We start from the raw sequence: 16,777 nt of genomic DNA, 5'->3' as shown, positions 1-16,777 counted from the left end.
TAGTCTGAAACCAACCTGAACCTTTGGTATTTAGGTAACTAATGAGACTGTTCATCGTGAAGCATACAACACCTTGAGCAGAATTCTAGAGGTCAGAGTTGGCATCTCTCTTTTCTAACATCGTTATTTTTGGAGTTTGTTATCCTTATGGACTTGATTCATGTCTCATTTATGTTATCCATTGTCACAGGAACATGCCTTCTTTCCTTCTTCACGATTTGTTGAGCTGAGTGCTCTGTTACTTGATCTCAAGTCTCCTGTTGATATCGCATCTCTTAAAAGTCGTTTTGCATGTATCCACATTCTAACGGTTCATGCATTGAAGGTAAAGAATGATTTTTTTAAGGAAATGGTAAAGTTATTTAAGCTTCGTTTGTTTCAACGTTAATCATTTTTCATAAAACATTTCAACATTTTCAGTGTTACTCTGTGCTTGGAAAACTTGGTCAACTGGAAAACATTTTTGGACAACCATAAAATATTCCTTGTTTTGTGTGAAATGATTTATATTTTTTTAAGGTGTAAAATATTTTCTTTCCACAGCTCCTCTCTTCAAAAGCCCTACTCCTGGGGGTCACCAACACCACTACATACCCCAAACACCACCCCCTTTCACGCCGATACCAAGCCCACCAGTGCTACCCCTACCTGTAAAAGATGTTCAGGAAAACATTTTCAGAGTGACCATCAAACATCAAAAAATTAGTAGCTTTCCTGGAAAATGTTTTCAACTTAAAATGTCTAGAAAAAATTTTATGTTAAGACAAATGGACCCTTAATTTTTAGGATGTGGTAATTGTATAATTGTTCAGCGAATAGTAGTAAAGGGCATTTTGCTTTTTTATTAGAAAGATGTTTGTCACTTCACTGTATATTAGGGCAGAATATTTTGCGGGCGTTGGGTTTTTGTGGTGGGGTTTTTGGGGGGTTTATGTCTTTGGGTTTTTTGGGGGTGGTTTTCAAGAGCTGCCTTGATATTCTTTCTTGCTTTGGTTTCATGTTTTTCTTTCTCTTCCTCTGTTTTATCTCTCTTTTCACTACCCTATAAATTTTTTTTATATTCAATTTAAACTTGTCAAATAATTATTTTTATATTAGATTTAAATATTTTCTCCAACTTCTTTTCTGTTATCTTAATTAGTGAGTCTTAAAACTGATATAATGTACCCAATCAATTTTCAAATTTTTTGGACTTTCTTATGAATGTGTCTCATGTAACTACTCGAGGGTAGCAGCCCATCACCATTATGGTAAGGCAAGTGTTTTAGTTGGGAAGGAAGTAAAGGTCTTTTAGTGCCCTCTTTCAATCAAGATGAGCTATCAGAGACTGTAATGCATGCAACAAAAGTAACTTTATATGTGCCGGTCCTGATTTATTTGCTTCAAATATAACAACAATATCAACAATAATGTGAAGCCTCCAAAACTTGCCAGAATTACTCATATTGCTAATACTTTTTCACTTGATTTACTTGGTAGAGTAAATACCATCATTATTACATAACAACCCCTATTTATTCATCAAAAAAACATAACAACCCCTCTCCCCCTTTTTTCTTTATATCAATGGTCAGAACATTTAGTATTTACTGCAATGGCTGAAAGGATTGCACACTATTATATTTTATCCATGTGAGTCTGTATGCTAATACCAAAACCACAACAGAGGTTTATATCCCAACTTTTGGCGTTGGCTTCACCAATACTATATTTTCTCTGAGGCTTTAGTTGAATGATAAGCCATATTGTGAGGTTATTTGGCACTCTGGTTTCTTCCTTATTTTTGGGTTGGTAATCTTTTGGGGGCCCAGGGGAAGTGGGGAGGACATGGCTCAACAGTATCATTATTGAATATTAAGTCAGCTACATCAGCTTGATTTGTATCTGTGTAGATTAAAGCAGTTGCTTTTGGTCTGAGAAATTGCACACATATCTTGTGGACCTATGGTCTTCGTTTTAATCATGGTCTATGTGGAGGAGTTGGGTAAAAATCTGTGCTTTCTTGACACATTAACCAATTCCATGGTTTCAGCTTATTTGGAACGTCATGTATAATTTGATGGTTCCCTTTTATCAATATATATATATATATATATATAAAAAAAAATTTGTTGGTTACCTACAAACATCTATACTTTCGCCATATATGTGAAACAGCACTCTTCTCTGTACATTTTAGATGCCTTTTGAGTTTCTTCAACTGATTTCTTGTTGAACCTTTTTAAATGCTGTGCAGATGAGCTTGGAGGAAGAGAATACAAAGGCTTTTCTTTTTCTCAATGAGATTATACTCGCATTAAAGGAGGTAAAAAACTACTACTTCAAGAAGTTTGATATTTTGACTGTGCTTTACCCCAACTTCTCAAATCAATGGAAGCAACAAGGTGGATAAGAAGGATTCTTCCTTTGCTACTACATCATTAAATTTGGAGAGAAATTCACTTATAACCCTTGATCTTTCATCACTTTTGCAAAAAGATACTCAAACTTTAAAAAATGTCAATTTAGGGTATCTATCTTTTAATTTTTTTCAAATTCAACCCTTCGTTAGAATTTTTCATTAAAAATCTATGTTGAATCACCATTTAGCAGGGCTTATAGGGCTTGGGTCTCTTTCTTGGGTGGGGCATCAAGTACATGTATTAGTATTATTAGTATAGCTCTCTATTGCTTTATATTCCTTTATTAAAGTTTGGTGCATCTCCACGAAATTTGAGTGTGTTGCTTGCGACGCTTTTGTTACTCACTTGCCAATTGGTCAAGGGTGCCTGTGGGTCATGAGGTTTTTACATGCAAAAGTTGAAAACTGTAAAAAATTTCAAAATACCCCTCATTTTTTTAGGGAAAAAAAAATTGCTAGGACAAAATTTTAACGGAATTTGCAAAAATACTCATACCTGAATCTTTGAAATTTTTTATAATTTTTTTTAAAAAAAAAAAAAAAACATAAACACAGGCGTTCCTCCTCCCCCCCCCCCCCCCCCCCCAATTTTGCTTGTGTGTGTTGCTATGCCCGGTGGGGGAAAGAATACAGTGTTGTTCTTATTATGTTGTGCCTGCTCCTTCACTTGAGTGGGCCCAGCTTTTCTGTTGTCAACTACTTTCAGTAAGCGATGTCGTATTGAGCCTTCGGAAATTTCTTGTGTCATTATCACATATGTTTCATTGTTATAGGATATGAAATACCAGTTGTCACCCTTTCTTTTTACTTTTATTTTGTTTCAACATCACTTGTTGACTTCCTGATACAAGAGACTGGTGGACTAATAAAATGTGTGTTTCTTAACATATAGGGCAACGAAGAAGCTAGAAAAGCTGCTTATGATATGCTCCTTAAGATAAGTTCCAGTTTGAGAGACTCGCTAGGGGTATCTGATCCGCCATACCATAAACTGATTAGCATGGTAAGTGTATAAGTGATTGTACTTAGTTTGATTTATGTGATGGTTTAACTATTGGTCCTTTGGTATATCATTAGTTCCACAGCTTCTTTCTTGTTTAATATCTAATGATTTTACAACATTCAGATAATGGGCTATTTTTCTGGTTCGTCTCCTCAAATAAAGAGTGGAGCAGTATCCGCCTTGTCAGTGTTGGTATATAAGGATGCAGATATCTGTCTATCAATGCCTGATCTTGTGCCCTCTCTTTTATCTTTGCTGCATACCAAAGCTGTGGAAGTTATAAAAGTGTGTATTACTTACTCAGTTGCTCCTGATTTAGAGTGTTGGTTCTGTGTTGCTTTTGAAGCTAATGAGATGATTGCATATTTAACAGGCTGTTTTGGGCTTTGTGAAAGTATTAGTGTCCTGCTTACAAGCCAGGGACCTGCGGAGTCTTCTCTCCGATATTGTCAATGAAGTACTCCGATGGTCATCTGTCTCCAGACATCATTTTAGATCAAAAGTACGTGCAAATTTGGCATTAAGCTCGTATTCGCCTTATCAATTTGTTTGCTTATCAATATAAATAAATATAATTACTTCAAAAAAAAAAAAACATTCGTGTGTGTGAGCTGAGAGAGAGAGAGAGAGTTTACTGTCTTGAAAATTTTCATACATATGCATGTTCATTTTATCCACAGGTCTCTGTCATAATGGAGATAATGATACGGAAGTGTGGTTGTGCAGCAGTTGAGTTAGTAACTCCAGAGAAATATAAGAGTTTTCTCAAGACTGTCTTTGAGGTAATTCTTTCATTTTCTGTTTACTCTACCTTATTTAGATTTAGTTTATTTCAAATTTAGAGAGAGGACATGATCAAGCAATTTGTTGAAAACTCCTTTGAGGTCTCTAAGGGCCCCCAAGTCTGTTTTGACCAGAGAAGTTTTCTAATTGTGTAATCTGTAGTTCTAGAAGTAGGTGACAAAACATAGCTAAGATCATAGGCTCCACACAATGAATAATTGGGCCTTGTTTTGAGAGGCGAATTACTGATGTGAGGCATTTAGAATAAGCCACATGCGTCTAGACTTTCTAAATATTTGTGGAAGAATATTAGGAGGGGTTGGGAGAAGTTTTGTAGTCATACCGGATTTGAGGGAAGAGATGGATCCGATGTTAGATTCTGGCATGATCTTTGGTACATAGATACAGCCCTTAAGGAAGCTTTTCTATTTTTATTTGGTATTGTTTGTGCAAAGGATGCTTCTGTTGCGGCTCTCATGGAATTTTCTGGAGGTGTCATTTAGTGGAAAGTAAGCTTTGTCAGAGCGGTTCATGATTGGGAGGTGGAAGCCTTTGTCTTGTTCTTAAGGGTTTTGTATTTAGCTGGAATGAGATGGGAAGGGGAGGACAAGTTGTGGTGGGTCTTTTCCAAAAGAGGATTGTTTGTTGTTAAATCCTTTTACAGTGTCATGGGTTACTATGATGGTTTTCGACTTTCTATTTCTCTTGAAAAAGTGTTTGGCGGACTAAGTTTCCGTTAAGAGTGGCCTTTATTTGGTTGCTCGGCGGCTTTAGGAAAGATCCTTACCATGGATAATCTTCAAAAGTGACGCATCATTGTGGTTGATTGGTGTTGTATGTGTAAAAGAAATGGGGAGTCTGTGAATCATCTCCTACTTCATTGTAAGGATGCTTGTACCATTTGAAATGTTTTCTTAAGTCGATTTGAGTTGTCTTGGGTTATGCCTAGAAGAGTAATTGATTTGTATGCTTTTGTTGGTGGATTGCTAACAACACTCTGATTGTTGTGTGGAAGATGGTGCCTTTGTGTTTTTTGTGGTGTCTGTGAAAGGAAATGAATGATATAAGTTTTGGAGGATCATGAAAGGCCTTTGGAAGTGATTAAGTATTTATTTTTCAACACATTGTATCTTGGGACAGCTGCTTTTGTTTTTCCTTTTGGCAATTAGTTATCATGATTTTCTTGTTCTTTTTGCCCCTACTAGCTAGTTGTCTTTTTTTGTATACTTCTTGTGCACCTAAGAGCACCTTTCGCTTTTAATGATATCTCGATTACTTATCTAAAAAAATATATTTGTTGTATAATCTTGACAAAAGCAATAGCAATATAATGTAGAGTAATATGTCTTTAGATGGTCTCTCTCTCTCTCTTTGGTACTTCTTTTTGTTTTTGGTTGGGGGGTGGGGGGCCAGTGGGAAGGGAAGGAAGGTTAAAGATATTCTGATTTTGTTATTAAAGTTATGGATAAACTAGCGCTAGGTTATCTATTTCATTATTATCCTGCATTCTTCTCTTCTTTCACCATCTTGTCTATCTTATTTCATCTCTTTTTCTTCTACTTTCTCTTATCCGTTTGGTCTCTTATGGTGTCACTGTCTCTTGAGTAATATCCATATAGATGAATATCACGAAATAAACAGGACATATTTTTTCCCCTTAATGAATGACCACTGTTGGTTTAAACATATGGAAATCTAATGTCCCTCTGTGACTGAAATATTTGTTTGACTTTTTTTTTTGGGAGTTCATTCAAGTGTAAATGGTGAAGAATTATATTCCATATGCGATCGAAAATCTTGTATCCATGTTTATCTTATTGCAGAACCGCCGTAACAAAACAAGTTCCAAAGAAATTGACACCGGTGATACGGAGATGATCCATGCATATTCATCTGTCAAGTCTTCTGATTCCATGTATGACTGTCAAACTTTTCTATCTTGATCTATTCTGTCTTTAGATCTCAGCATCTCTCATTACTCTGGAGCTTAATTATTTGACTCTATTTATTGTCTTTAGGCCAGAGAAGAAACGCAAAAAATTTGGTTCTCCATCAGAGGAAAATGGTTCACAAGAACAAAGGAAGACAAAGAGGGAGAAGAAAAATAATGCCCGCTCCTCAATTTCAAATGAGTGTCACTCGCCCAATGCTAGTGGTGGTGCTTTAAGATCAGCTAACAGTGCTAAGCATTCTAATAATGCAAAATCAATGACGGGTCGGTCAGAAGGAAGACGAAATAAGGGCAAGAAGAATTACGACACAGGTCCGAAAAGTGGTGAAAAGAGAAAATCAATGGAGAAGACAAACATGGGCAAGAAAGATGAAGTAGCAGTTCATACACGCAAACACAAGAAGGTAGGGAGGAAACAACAGAAAATTAAGAAATGAGTAACAGTCAATATTGGCAAGTCTGTATAGCAATTGCTTCTATGAAGCATTATAAGAATTTGGCACTCACCTTATACTGCTGAAGTGATAGATGATCATGAAGAGAAGAGGAAGCACTTATCATTTTTGCCTGGAACTCATTTTCTCACAAAACTGCAGAGATGGAGAAACTCTCTGTGGTGTGTTGGTCTCGTTAAAAGAGAGCGACAGATTTGTCAAATCTTTCTAAAGATGAGCTTTTGGTTTTATTAGGTCCTAAATCCTTAATAACTATTGGTGCTATGATCGGATAGAAGGCTTTGCTCTGCGTAGATGTGACTGGGAAGGCATAACTATGTACATATAGTCATATACCTTGTTTAATGGCCTGCAAGAGCACATGTTTGCTATTAATCTACTTGTGATGTATAATATATGTACCTCATAGTATATATGTAGCTCACCGGAATGAATGCTTGCTCTTCAAAAAAAAAAAAAAAAAAAACTCTGGGTTTCATGTTTTCCTTTCTGATTTTGGAGCTCTAATTGAATTGGGTGAAGAGCTTGAGCTTGTTTTTTCCCTTTTGCTCTTCCAATAACTTTTGTTTTGGGTATGTAAATTTTGATCATGTTGAATCTGGACCGTTCATCACCTTTATACAAGTTTACTAACTATTGTTATAGCATACCTTAATAATCCTCCCAGGTTGAATGAGGATCCCTACAATCGTTGTGTCCGAATTTTAGAGAGATGGGTTGTGGGGTTTACTTGCTCTAGGGAGTCCAGGGTGTGGGTTTATTTGCTGGGGATAAGTAGGTTCCGCAATCCTCTCTCAAATTTAGGCACCCCAATTGTAGGAGATTCCAATCCATCTAGGTTTGATTCAATTTCTTTTAGTCACCATGATCAAAAATGATAATAACATATCTTCAATGCTCGTGCAAAAAGGAAGTCACTTCTTTTGATCCTTAATGATAATGAAATGACCTAGAATTCCCTTTTTGGTATATGCACTGAACTATACCAAAAACAAAAATTGAAAAAAAAAATGAGAAATGTTTATTTTTTATATTTTGTCCATCTCTTTTCAATCTCCGTAAAACTGATGTGCAAATCCACAATTAAATATGTGAGATCTACATGTGGGTCCTATAAATTTAAAAGTAGATTTGTAAAAGAGATGGATGTGTAACAACTCTCAATGACCTAAGAAAAAAAGAATATGAAAGAATGTTGACATCAATTAAGGTGTTAATGGGTTATTTAAGAGATGAGTGATGAGACTTTGTTTTAGTTTTTATAGAACCGTATATATGTACATCTCTTTTAATACGTGGCTTGCTCCCCAATTAAAAATGGAAGGATATGGAAGACTCTCAATTGGAGGGGAGAAATGATAGACAGGGGATGTTCTGTCAGTCACTTTTTAATAAAAAAAAAAAAAAGTATACTATTTTATTATTCTTTCATTTTTTTTTTAATAGAAAGTGACGGACAGGGGATGGTTGAACGTCCTCTGTTTATCATTTCTCATTAGAGGGGAGATCTTCTCGGTTGTGAGGAGTATGTCGGTAAATATCAGTTTTTCCTTTTTTTTATTGCCATTGGTCTTTCTTTTCTTTTTTTTTAGTATCTATTTCAAAATGCTGACAAAAGTCTTGAATTTAAAATTAACTCAACTTCGATATTAAATCAATCAAATTAAAACTGGGGGTAAAATCAAAATACCAAACTATAAGAGTTTGTTTGTTAATGTTTTTCAGAGTGTGTTCTTTATTTTAAAAAAATTAAAAGTATTTTTAAATGTTTTGTAAGTGTTTTGGGTATTTGTTAAAACTTTTGTTTTTTTTTAATTAAAAAAAAAAAGAAAAAAAAAAAAAAGGAGAGAGACGAAAAAATATCTTATGAATTTTTCACGTCCTTGGTCCATAATCTTTCTTTCCTTTTACTCTTAACCACCAACGGTTCGTTTGGTTGCAGGAAAACACTTTTTCAAAGGTTTTATCCACTAAAACTCCCCACGCTCCCCAACTGTCAAAACCCTCTCGCGCTCTTCATCAATGGCGACTATACCCCATCCAACCCTCCACAAACTCACCCACTTGCCCGAACCAACTCGGCCGAATTCTTTTTCCACTCGCTCCAAAACCCTAATCCTCTGCAAAAAGCCCAAGAACGAGGCCGCATTCAAAGAGAAGAAGCAAGTATCGGTGGACTACGACAAGGGCAAGCACGAGGTCTCCACCCGGATCCCTGGCCTCAGGAAGGCCGATATACCGAGGCGCTACCGGCTCCGAGTCCAGGGCGACCGGTCCCAGAAGGACTGGACGGTCTCAGAGGTGGTCGACAAAATCTTGAAGCTCGACCACCGGGACGATATCGACGGTTTGTTGAACCGGTGGGTTGGCCGGTTCGCCAGGAAGAATTTCCCGGTTCTAATAAGGGTAATGCGGAAAATACACTCTCTATCTCTTACTCGGTGGTGCAATTATTTTGGGTTGTTTTGAGAATTTTGGCGGGAAGTTGTAAAATTTTGCCTAATTTGGTAATTGTATCGCTAGTTGAAGTGATGTGGGAGGTATGGACTATGGAGCAGTAAAACTGAATTAGATTTGGATGTATTTGTACGTGAAAAGGATTTGAGTGGTGAAGTTGGCAATAAATATGGGAAGGAATGTGATGGGCCTTTGTGTTTTGGGTAAAACATGTTTATTGGATGAGCTTCTAGCTAGGAAATGTGATGAGAACTCTAACCATTGGTTTTCGGGGTTAGTAGTAGATTGAAACAGTGTCAATTTGTAAAGAAAATTATGGGAATTTTTGTTGTAGGAAAATGAAAAAATTGATGTATATATGAATGCATTTGTGCACTGGGATTGTGAAAAATATTGTTATCAAAAGCTAGAAACTCCCTAAATGCATCTTTTGCTTTGTTGTAGGAGATAACACAAACGGGTTCCATTCAGCATAGCATTCAAGTTTTCCGGTGGATGAAAAATCAAAAGAATTACTGTGCTCGGAATGATATTTACAATATGATGATCAGGTTACATGCTAGGCATAACTGGACAGATCAGGCTCGTGGTTTGTTTTTTGAGATGCAAGAGTGGAGGTATGCTTTTTGTTTTTGCATCTTGTGTATTTTATGCCATTTTCATATACAGTAGAGAGTATATTGGTTGGGGAAAAAATGCCTTATGGTAAATGGTGTTCTGATGGTGTAATTATGAATCGATACTAGTTATTCTCTACTCCTATGACCTCTTGTCTTATTTCCATTAGATTTATGGTGAAGGTTACTTTCCGGGTCAGATAGCTGCTCTGCTTGATGACTCGTGATGGAATCAGTTCAAGTTGAAAAGAAAGAATTTCAAATATCAAATGCATGTCTAAGATTTAATGTTTAAATTGAATTGGATTGATATACTTTTGAGCTTCTGCTTTGCATTTGGGATTACATTGTATCAATCCATTCCAAGTGTCTTAAAGTCACTAATTTTTCTAATAATAAGACGTACAATTTCATGATTTTCTCCATGTTAGGTCAAGCTTATTTATCATTTTGATGATTTTGTAGGTTAAGATCATGTTAAATCAGTAGGTGCAGATTGTTATTTTAAGCTTACCATTCTTTATAGCTGTAGAGACCCCATTTGATCTTAAGAACCATAAGGTTATTTATTTAGGAAATGTTGTGCTGCTTTTGAGATTAACACCAACAATGATATTATATATTTGTGTATGTGCAATAGAAATATGAGAATGAATTACCTGCCTTTGGTTTTCAGTGTATCTTGTTTGCTGTTCTGGCTACCTGGTGCTTTTGATTAGACTCATGAACTTAGTTATTTCTGTTTAGTTTTCCATGTTGTCATGGTTTGGAGATACATGGCTTTGCCTGATTGTATGCCAATCAAGAGACAGCCACCTCACCCCTCTACCATTTTGAAAAGGAAACTATATAATTTCCAGTTTTAGTTAGTTCCTGTCTGGAGTATACTGTGTGATTGTTCATGACTATGTCTTTCAATCATGAAACAGATACCATATATATTTGGTGACAAGTAATATTTGCCACAATGAATTTTTTCTCAGTATCATCTTTGTCAACTGGCTACTAAATTTGTGAATTGGCATCGATATTTGTAGGCAAACAGTCTAGATTTAGGTTAGATGAGTTTGTCCCATCACTAATCTTGGATTTCTTTCTTTAAGTTTTGGTGACGTATTATTTCTTGCTAGGTGCAAGGCTGATGCTGAGACATACAATGCTCTTATCAATGCACACGGACGAGCAGGTCAATGGCGTTGGGCCACGAATATCATGGAAGACATGCTCCGTGCTGCTGTGTGTATTTGTATTCTTCTTCTCTAGTCAATCTTAGTGGGTCTAACTTGATGTGAGCAACCTTCTTTTCCTTTGAATGCTCAAATGATTTGGTGAGATAAGTTTGCAGTATCACATTATTATGACATATACCATTTTGGCTTTTTTACTAAAACTGTAATTGTGATTGGTATGGTCTTATTTTTGAATTTAATGAATTTTGTGGCATTCTTCTTATATTTTGGTTATAGCCAGTGGAAGAGAAGATTATGTGAATCTTATTGGTGCTCTGAAGGATGGTCATTCATTGAGTTTGCATTCATAATATGTTTCAGGGTTGCATATGGCATAACCTAGAATAGGGTTTCCTTGCTGTAAATGTCTAAGGCGGTATTTTTATTATTTCCCACGAATTGTGCATCCCAAATGCGAATTTTTGCATCTTCTTTAAATTTTTAAATCAAGGTCACTGAATAGCTTGCTTGCTTTCTTCTCTTCTTGTGCAATCATATTTTTGTATCAATTCAAGATTTTGAGCTGGTTTTACTTATAAAAAAAGGGGTTTGAACTGGTTTGGACCTATTATATATCTGCATAGATGCGTGCTAGTAACTTTTTGCTCATGATGATATATGTATCATTGTATAATTTATTGTTCACGATAATATAATTGCTTCACTTTCACGTTTGCTAATTTTTCCTGGTAATACAATATAGCAACTTAGGCTTTTCACATTTAATTCGACATCTATAGCAGATGTTAATGACTTTATCATATGGGTGCAGATCCCCCCTAGTCGGTCAACATATAACAACTTGATCAATGCTTGTGGATCTAGTGGAAATTGGCGAGAAGCTTTGAAAGTTTGCAAGAAAATGACAGATAATGGAGTTGGGCCTGATCTTGTGACTCACAATATAGTTTTGTCTGCATACAAAAATGGGGCTCAGTATTCAAAAGCTTTGTCTTATTTTGAGCTAATGAAGGGGACACACATCCGTCCTGATACGACTACCCTTAATATTGTGATACATTGCCTAGTAAAGCTTGGACAATATGCGAAAGCCATTGATATTTTTAATTCCATGAGGGAGAAGAGAGCTGAATGTCGCCCTGACATCGTGACATTCACAAGCATTGTTCATTTGTATTCTGTATGTGGGCAAATTGAAAATTGTAAGGCTGTGTTCAATACACTGCTTGCAGAAGGACTGAAGCCTAACATAGTTACTTACAATGCACTAATAGCTGCGTATGCTTCACATAGGATGGATAAAGAGGCATTGTCAGTTTTTAATGAGATAAAGCAAAGTGGTTTCAGACCAGATATTGTATCTTATACATCTTTACTTAATGCTTACGGAAGATCACAGAAACCTAAAAAGGCCAGGGAAGTATTTGACATGATTAAAAGAGACAACCAGAAGCCAAATCTTGTCAGCTACAATGCACTGATTGACGCCTATGGATCTAATGGTTTGTTAGCTGAAGCTGTTGAAGTCTTGCGTGAGATGGAGCAAGATGGGATCCAGCCAAACATTGTCTCTATATGCACACTGTTGGCTGCCTGTGGACGTTGTGGTCAAAAGGTGAAGATCGATGCTGTGCTTTCAGCATCTGAGCAAAGGGGCATTGAGTTGAACACGGTTGCATATAATTCAGCTATTGGAAGCTATATGAATGTGGGGGAACATGAGAAAGCAATAAATGTTTATAGATTGATGAGGAAAAAGAAAGTCATGCCAGATTGTGTTACTTACACTGTGTTAATAAGTGGTTGTTGCAAGATGTCAAACTATACTGAGGCACTTGATTTTCTTGATGAAATGATGGACTTAAAAATTCCTCCGTCTCAAGAGGTCTACACATCTGTGATCTGTGCCTACAGCAAACAGGCAAGTGTTTTGGCAAGAGTTGCCTCTTAATACTAGTAGACTGTTGATGACTGGAATCTGTTTTTTTTTCTTCCTTTCATTTTTCCTTGTCCCAATTTTAGGGCCAACTCAGAGAAGCAGAATCTTTGTTCAACTTGATGAAGATGGCTGGTTATTGTCCTGACGTTGTTACATATACTGCAATGCTACATGCATACAATGCTGCAGGTGATATTATATGTTAATACATTGACATTATTCAAAGCTGACTGGTAAGACACGCTGAAACTAAACTTGCGGTATTTTTTATGTCAGAGAATTGGGAAAAAGCTTGTGCACTATTTCAAGAACTGGAAACAAATAATATCATACCTGACACTATTGCTTGTTCGGCCTTGATGAGAGCTCTTAATAAAGGAGGCCAACCATCCAAAGTTCTTGTTTTGGCAGAAACTATGAGGGAAAAAGAAATCCCATTTGGTGATGCCATTTTCTTTGAAATGGTATCAGCCTGTAGCATGTAAGTTGCACATCTGTTTTCTCCATCCGTATTGAAGAACAAAACATTAAATATGCACATTAACTTGTCTTTCCCTATTCGTGCTTCTTTTTTATTGGTTTGGCTGTTCTTAGTTTTAAGACTTGTCAACATTACTGTATTAAATATTTATATTTGTGTGTTTTCTAAAATTATTATTGCTTAACCTGTTTTTATGATAGTGTAACTGGCATGACAGTTCAGTTCCTTTTGTCTTAAGTTCATCAGTGTATTCCTATTTGCCAAGAAACTAAAATTGAATTTTGGTTGAAGATTACGAGATTGGAGGACAGCAGTGGAACTGATTAAGTTCATGGAGCCCTTGTTTCCTGTAGTCTCAGCTGGACTTATGAATCAGCTTCTGCATTTTCTCGGAAAAAGTGGGAAGACTGAGACTATGATGAAGGTTCTCTAAAACTGCTTTCATTTTTCGTATGACAAGTAAATGTTGTAAAGCACCCAACATTGTCATTCATGCATCCATCTCTTCTGTCTTGAAATCTTGTAAGCATCTTAAGCAATATGCAACTCTTAAGTTTACTGGACATTGGTATAAGTAAGCTGAACTGCATGCAACTTTTGATAGTGAATATATTATATTATTGTTGTCTTGTACTACATCCTTTTTTTCCATCCCACACATGCAGTTGTTCTACAAGATAGTGGCCGCTGGTGCTGATATCAATTTCAATACTTATTCTATTTTGTTGAAGAATCTTTTGTCTGCCGGAAATTGGAGAAAATATATTGAGGTAACCTATAGATCAACTTCTGTTTCTTAATGTAATATTGTCATTATATTCTTTTTAACGTTATGCAGTAAGGGTATGCATCCAACTTTATCTTGATTGCACATTGGCATGGTCGCCAGGTGTCTAAATGTCTTTGAAATGACACTGAAGCTGGTCCTGAATCTTCTTAAACACTGAAGCAGTACAGTAGTATACAAATCATTAACTCATGTGATACAACTCCGAGCGATTAAAATTTGTTTCTGAAAATTAATTAAATTGTGGTAAATATCTTAACTTTGGCATTGAGGCTCGTAAATATATAGCAATTTAATATTAAGACTTTAACCATTCAGTATGAGCCCTTGTTCTTGGACCGTATTTGCTCTACCATTGCCAATCTTACATCATGGGGACTTACAGGTAATTTCGCATGATTATAAGTGATTGCCTCTTTCTCTTTCATGGGCATTATAAACATGACTGTGGTAGGACAATTTATCCTTCTCTTTGCTTGTTTTTGCAAGGACAGCTGTAGTCATACAACACCGTGCAAACTTTATTGTTTCAGTATTTTACTTAAATGCTTATGAACGCTAGGTTCATACAATTTCAATTTCCTTCTTTTGAAAAATAAAAATAAAAATTCTTGCAGGTATTGCAGTGGATGGAGGATGCAGGAATTCAACCTTCAAATGGAATGTACCGTGATATTTCCTACTTTGCTCAAAGAAGTGTCGGGGCTGAATGTGCTGCTACCATTCAAGAAAGACTTGGTATGCGGACACATTTATTTTAATATAGTCATATTATATATCAAAATGAAGGTTTAGTTTAACCCGATAACATACCCCATCACCTTCATGACCTCTTGGGGGCCCTCCTCTTTATGGGTTTTCTTTTTCTTTTTTTAATAATTTGTTGCTCCTTATGGTCAACAAATTTATATTCATGCGTAGTATCCTAAAATATGGTTCTTTTCTTAGGTGGATTACATGATTGTGAACAGAATTATAGAAGGTAATCCTATTAACATGTTCATAGGATGGATCTTCTAGCCTTTTACTTGTAAGGAGTTGCAATGCAGTTTCAAGCATTGCAACAACGATTTGGAACTAGGCAATTGAACTAACTACAACTAGTTATAAATTTTTTTATCACAATTTCTTATTGTTTTGATTTGGAAAAAAGAATTGGATGCTTCCTAATGCACTTGCAAACACATGCATATAAAGTTTGAAGATCCATATGCTGATGTAACTAGGACTAAATTGATTGCAGAACCAGATTTTGAACATTGTGCACTCTCTAAAAGTTATGAGCTGTTTGTTGTATGTTTTTCCATGTCCGTTATCCTAGTGAATGAACTTATTACGATGAGACCTTCATAGATACTTTTTTCAAATTAGTTGCCTTCTCTTTATATCTAGACTGAAGGGTGTCCAGTATTTCACTTATGAAACCATTTAAACTACTGAACTACAAGGAAGTTTGTATGATTCATATAAGAAAAACTACTTCTAATGGGCATCCTTGATGATCTATAAGGTCTATATTGAGAGCCATATTTGCTCTTTCTTCGAATCATTACGACTTACATTGTCACACTTTTCTCTATCAACGTATTGTTTTCTTCCTTTCTCCTCTTGCAACTAAACATCAGTCCATTAAACTTCATCTGGATTTTGTAATTCTACAGAATCCTTGAAAGGAAAAGCTCCTGGTCAAATTTTGGTGAAAAATAATGATTCTCTTCATCCCACCTTTCCATTGATAAGTGGAGCAGAAGTATGAAGCCACAACCTGCAAGAGTCACCGATTCCAGTTAGATATCCAGTTGCTGCAGGATATGCATATTTGACATTTTCGACATTTAGGGACAGGAGGGAGAGATCTCAGCGACCACCCAGGCAAAGGCTTGTTTGCTTTGGGGCACATACCAAGCAGGATTCCCGGGGTTGTGCACGTTAAGGAAGCCATCTGGCTTGGGCTATTTCAAGCCGTACTCCGGAGATTGGAGAAAGTTCAGGCAGCCGCTGGATCAATCTTGCTATTAACATTATTATTAAAGAAAACTCTCCTTGGAAGGCTTCAAGGCATATATTGCTGCAGAGTTCCAAATTTTAAAGCATAGTTTCTCTTTTGTAAATCAATACATGCGAGGAAGTTGATTGTGTAGCTAGTTTCTTTTTCACTGATTTATGTAAAGAGATAAAAATGTGATTGTCGAGCCCTCTGAACATTCAGCTGAGGCCAAGCTTAAGTCGATGAAAAAAAAAAGCTCTGTTGCATTCATTCTTTTTCTTCAATATAATTTGTTGATAGCGTGTAATTTTTAAAGATTAAGCTAATATGAGACGATGAATTTAATTATTTAATTTTTTTTTTTAATTTTTTTTTTTACGTGTAATTTCAAACTTTTTCTTAATAAGAAAGATTCAAAGCATTGACTATATAATTGAAATAAGCCAATAAGGTGAACTATAAATTTAAGACTCGAATTAATACATAGCATTCCTAGTAGCTTCACCAAATTTTACTCAACAAAATAACTAAATCACATTTTTCTATTTTGGTGAGCTACTTTATTAAAATTCACCCAGCAGCCTCACCATTTTAACTAGTCAATATTTACTATTCCATTTAAATAATAATTTTTTCATATTTATTTATTTTTTCTCTATATAATCTTTTTACAAAAAATCATTCATATCCATGAAATAATGACATTATCGTGTGAGAGATGGGAGA

At 35.8% G+C, this 16,777-nt stretch overlaps 2 protein-coding genes across 3 annotated transcripts in view; both read left to right on the top strand.

The window, feature by feature from the left end:
- LOC133873179 (ribosomal RNA-processing protein 12) overlaps nt 1–7,227 on the top strand; it is a 30,748-nt gene extending 23,521 nt beyond the window's left edge. The window contains exons 12-20 of the mRNA XM_062310908.1: nt 35–91; nt 191–325; nt 2,237–2,305; nt 3,294–3,404; nt 3,528–3,689; nt 3,778–3,906; nt 4,085–4,186; nt 6,011–6,102; nt 6,206–7,227. Coding sequence (XP_062166892.1) covers nt 35–91; nt 191–325; nt 2,237–2,305; nt 3,294–3,404; nt 3,528–3,689; nt 3,778–3,906; nt 4,085–4,186; nt 6,011–6,102; nt 6,206–6,575 — 1,227 coding nt within the window. The 3' untranslated portion in view covers nt 6,576–7,227. The remainder of the gene's footprint in view (nt 1–34; nt 92–190; nt 326–2,236; nt 2,306–3,293; nt 3,405–3,527; nt 3,690–3,777; nt 3,907–4,084; nt 4,187–6,010; nt 6,103–6,205) is intronic.
- A 1,284-nt stretch (nt 7,228–8,511) lies between these two features.
- LOC133874368 (pentatricopeptide repeat-containing protein At2g41720) lies at nt 8,512–16,358 on the top strand. 2 transcript variants are annotated; one of them, XM_062312268.1, is made up of 10 exons: nt 8,512–8,999; nt 9,495–9,667; nt 10,798–10,903; nt 11,669–12,778; nt 12,880–12,985; nt 13,073–13,277; nt 13,569–13,701; nt 13,943–14,047; nt 14,691–14,802; nt 15,726–16,358. In XM_062312268.1, exons 1-10 carry the CDS (start codon nt 8,616–8,618, stop codon nt 15,818–15,820), a joined length of 2,529 nt encoding a protein of 842 aa, XP_062168252.1. In that variant the 5' UTR covers nt 8,512–8,615; the 3' UTR covers nt 15,821–16,358. The 2 variants fall into 2 exon arrangements, with proteins under 2 accessions (XP_062168252.1, XP_062168251.1); XM_062312267.1 differs by having other exon boundaries at nt 14,682–14,802.
- Nucleotides 16,359–16,777: the final 419 nt, after the last annotated feature.

The sequence above is a fragment of the Alnus glutinosa genome, chromosome 7, assembly GCF_958979055.1.
Source record: "Alnus glutinosa chromosome 7, dhAlnGlut1.1, whole genome shotgun sequence".
NCBI classification, from domain to species: Eukaryota; Viridiplantae; Streptophyta; class Magnoliopsida; order Fagales; family Betulaceae; genus Alnus; species Alnus glutinosa.
The sequence above is the reverse complement of the archived record's forward strand: the minus strand, read 5'-3'. Positions and strand labels throughout refer to the sequence as shown.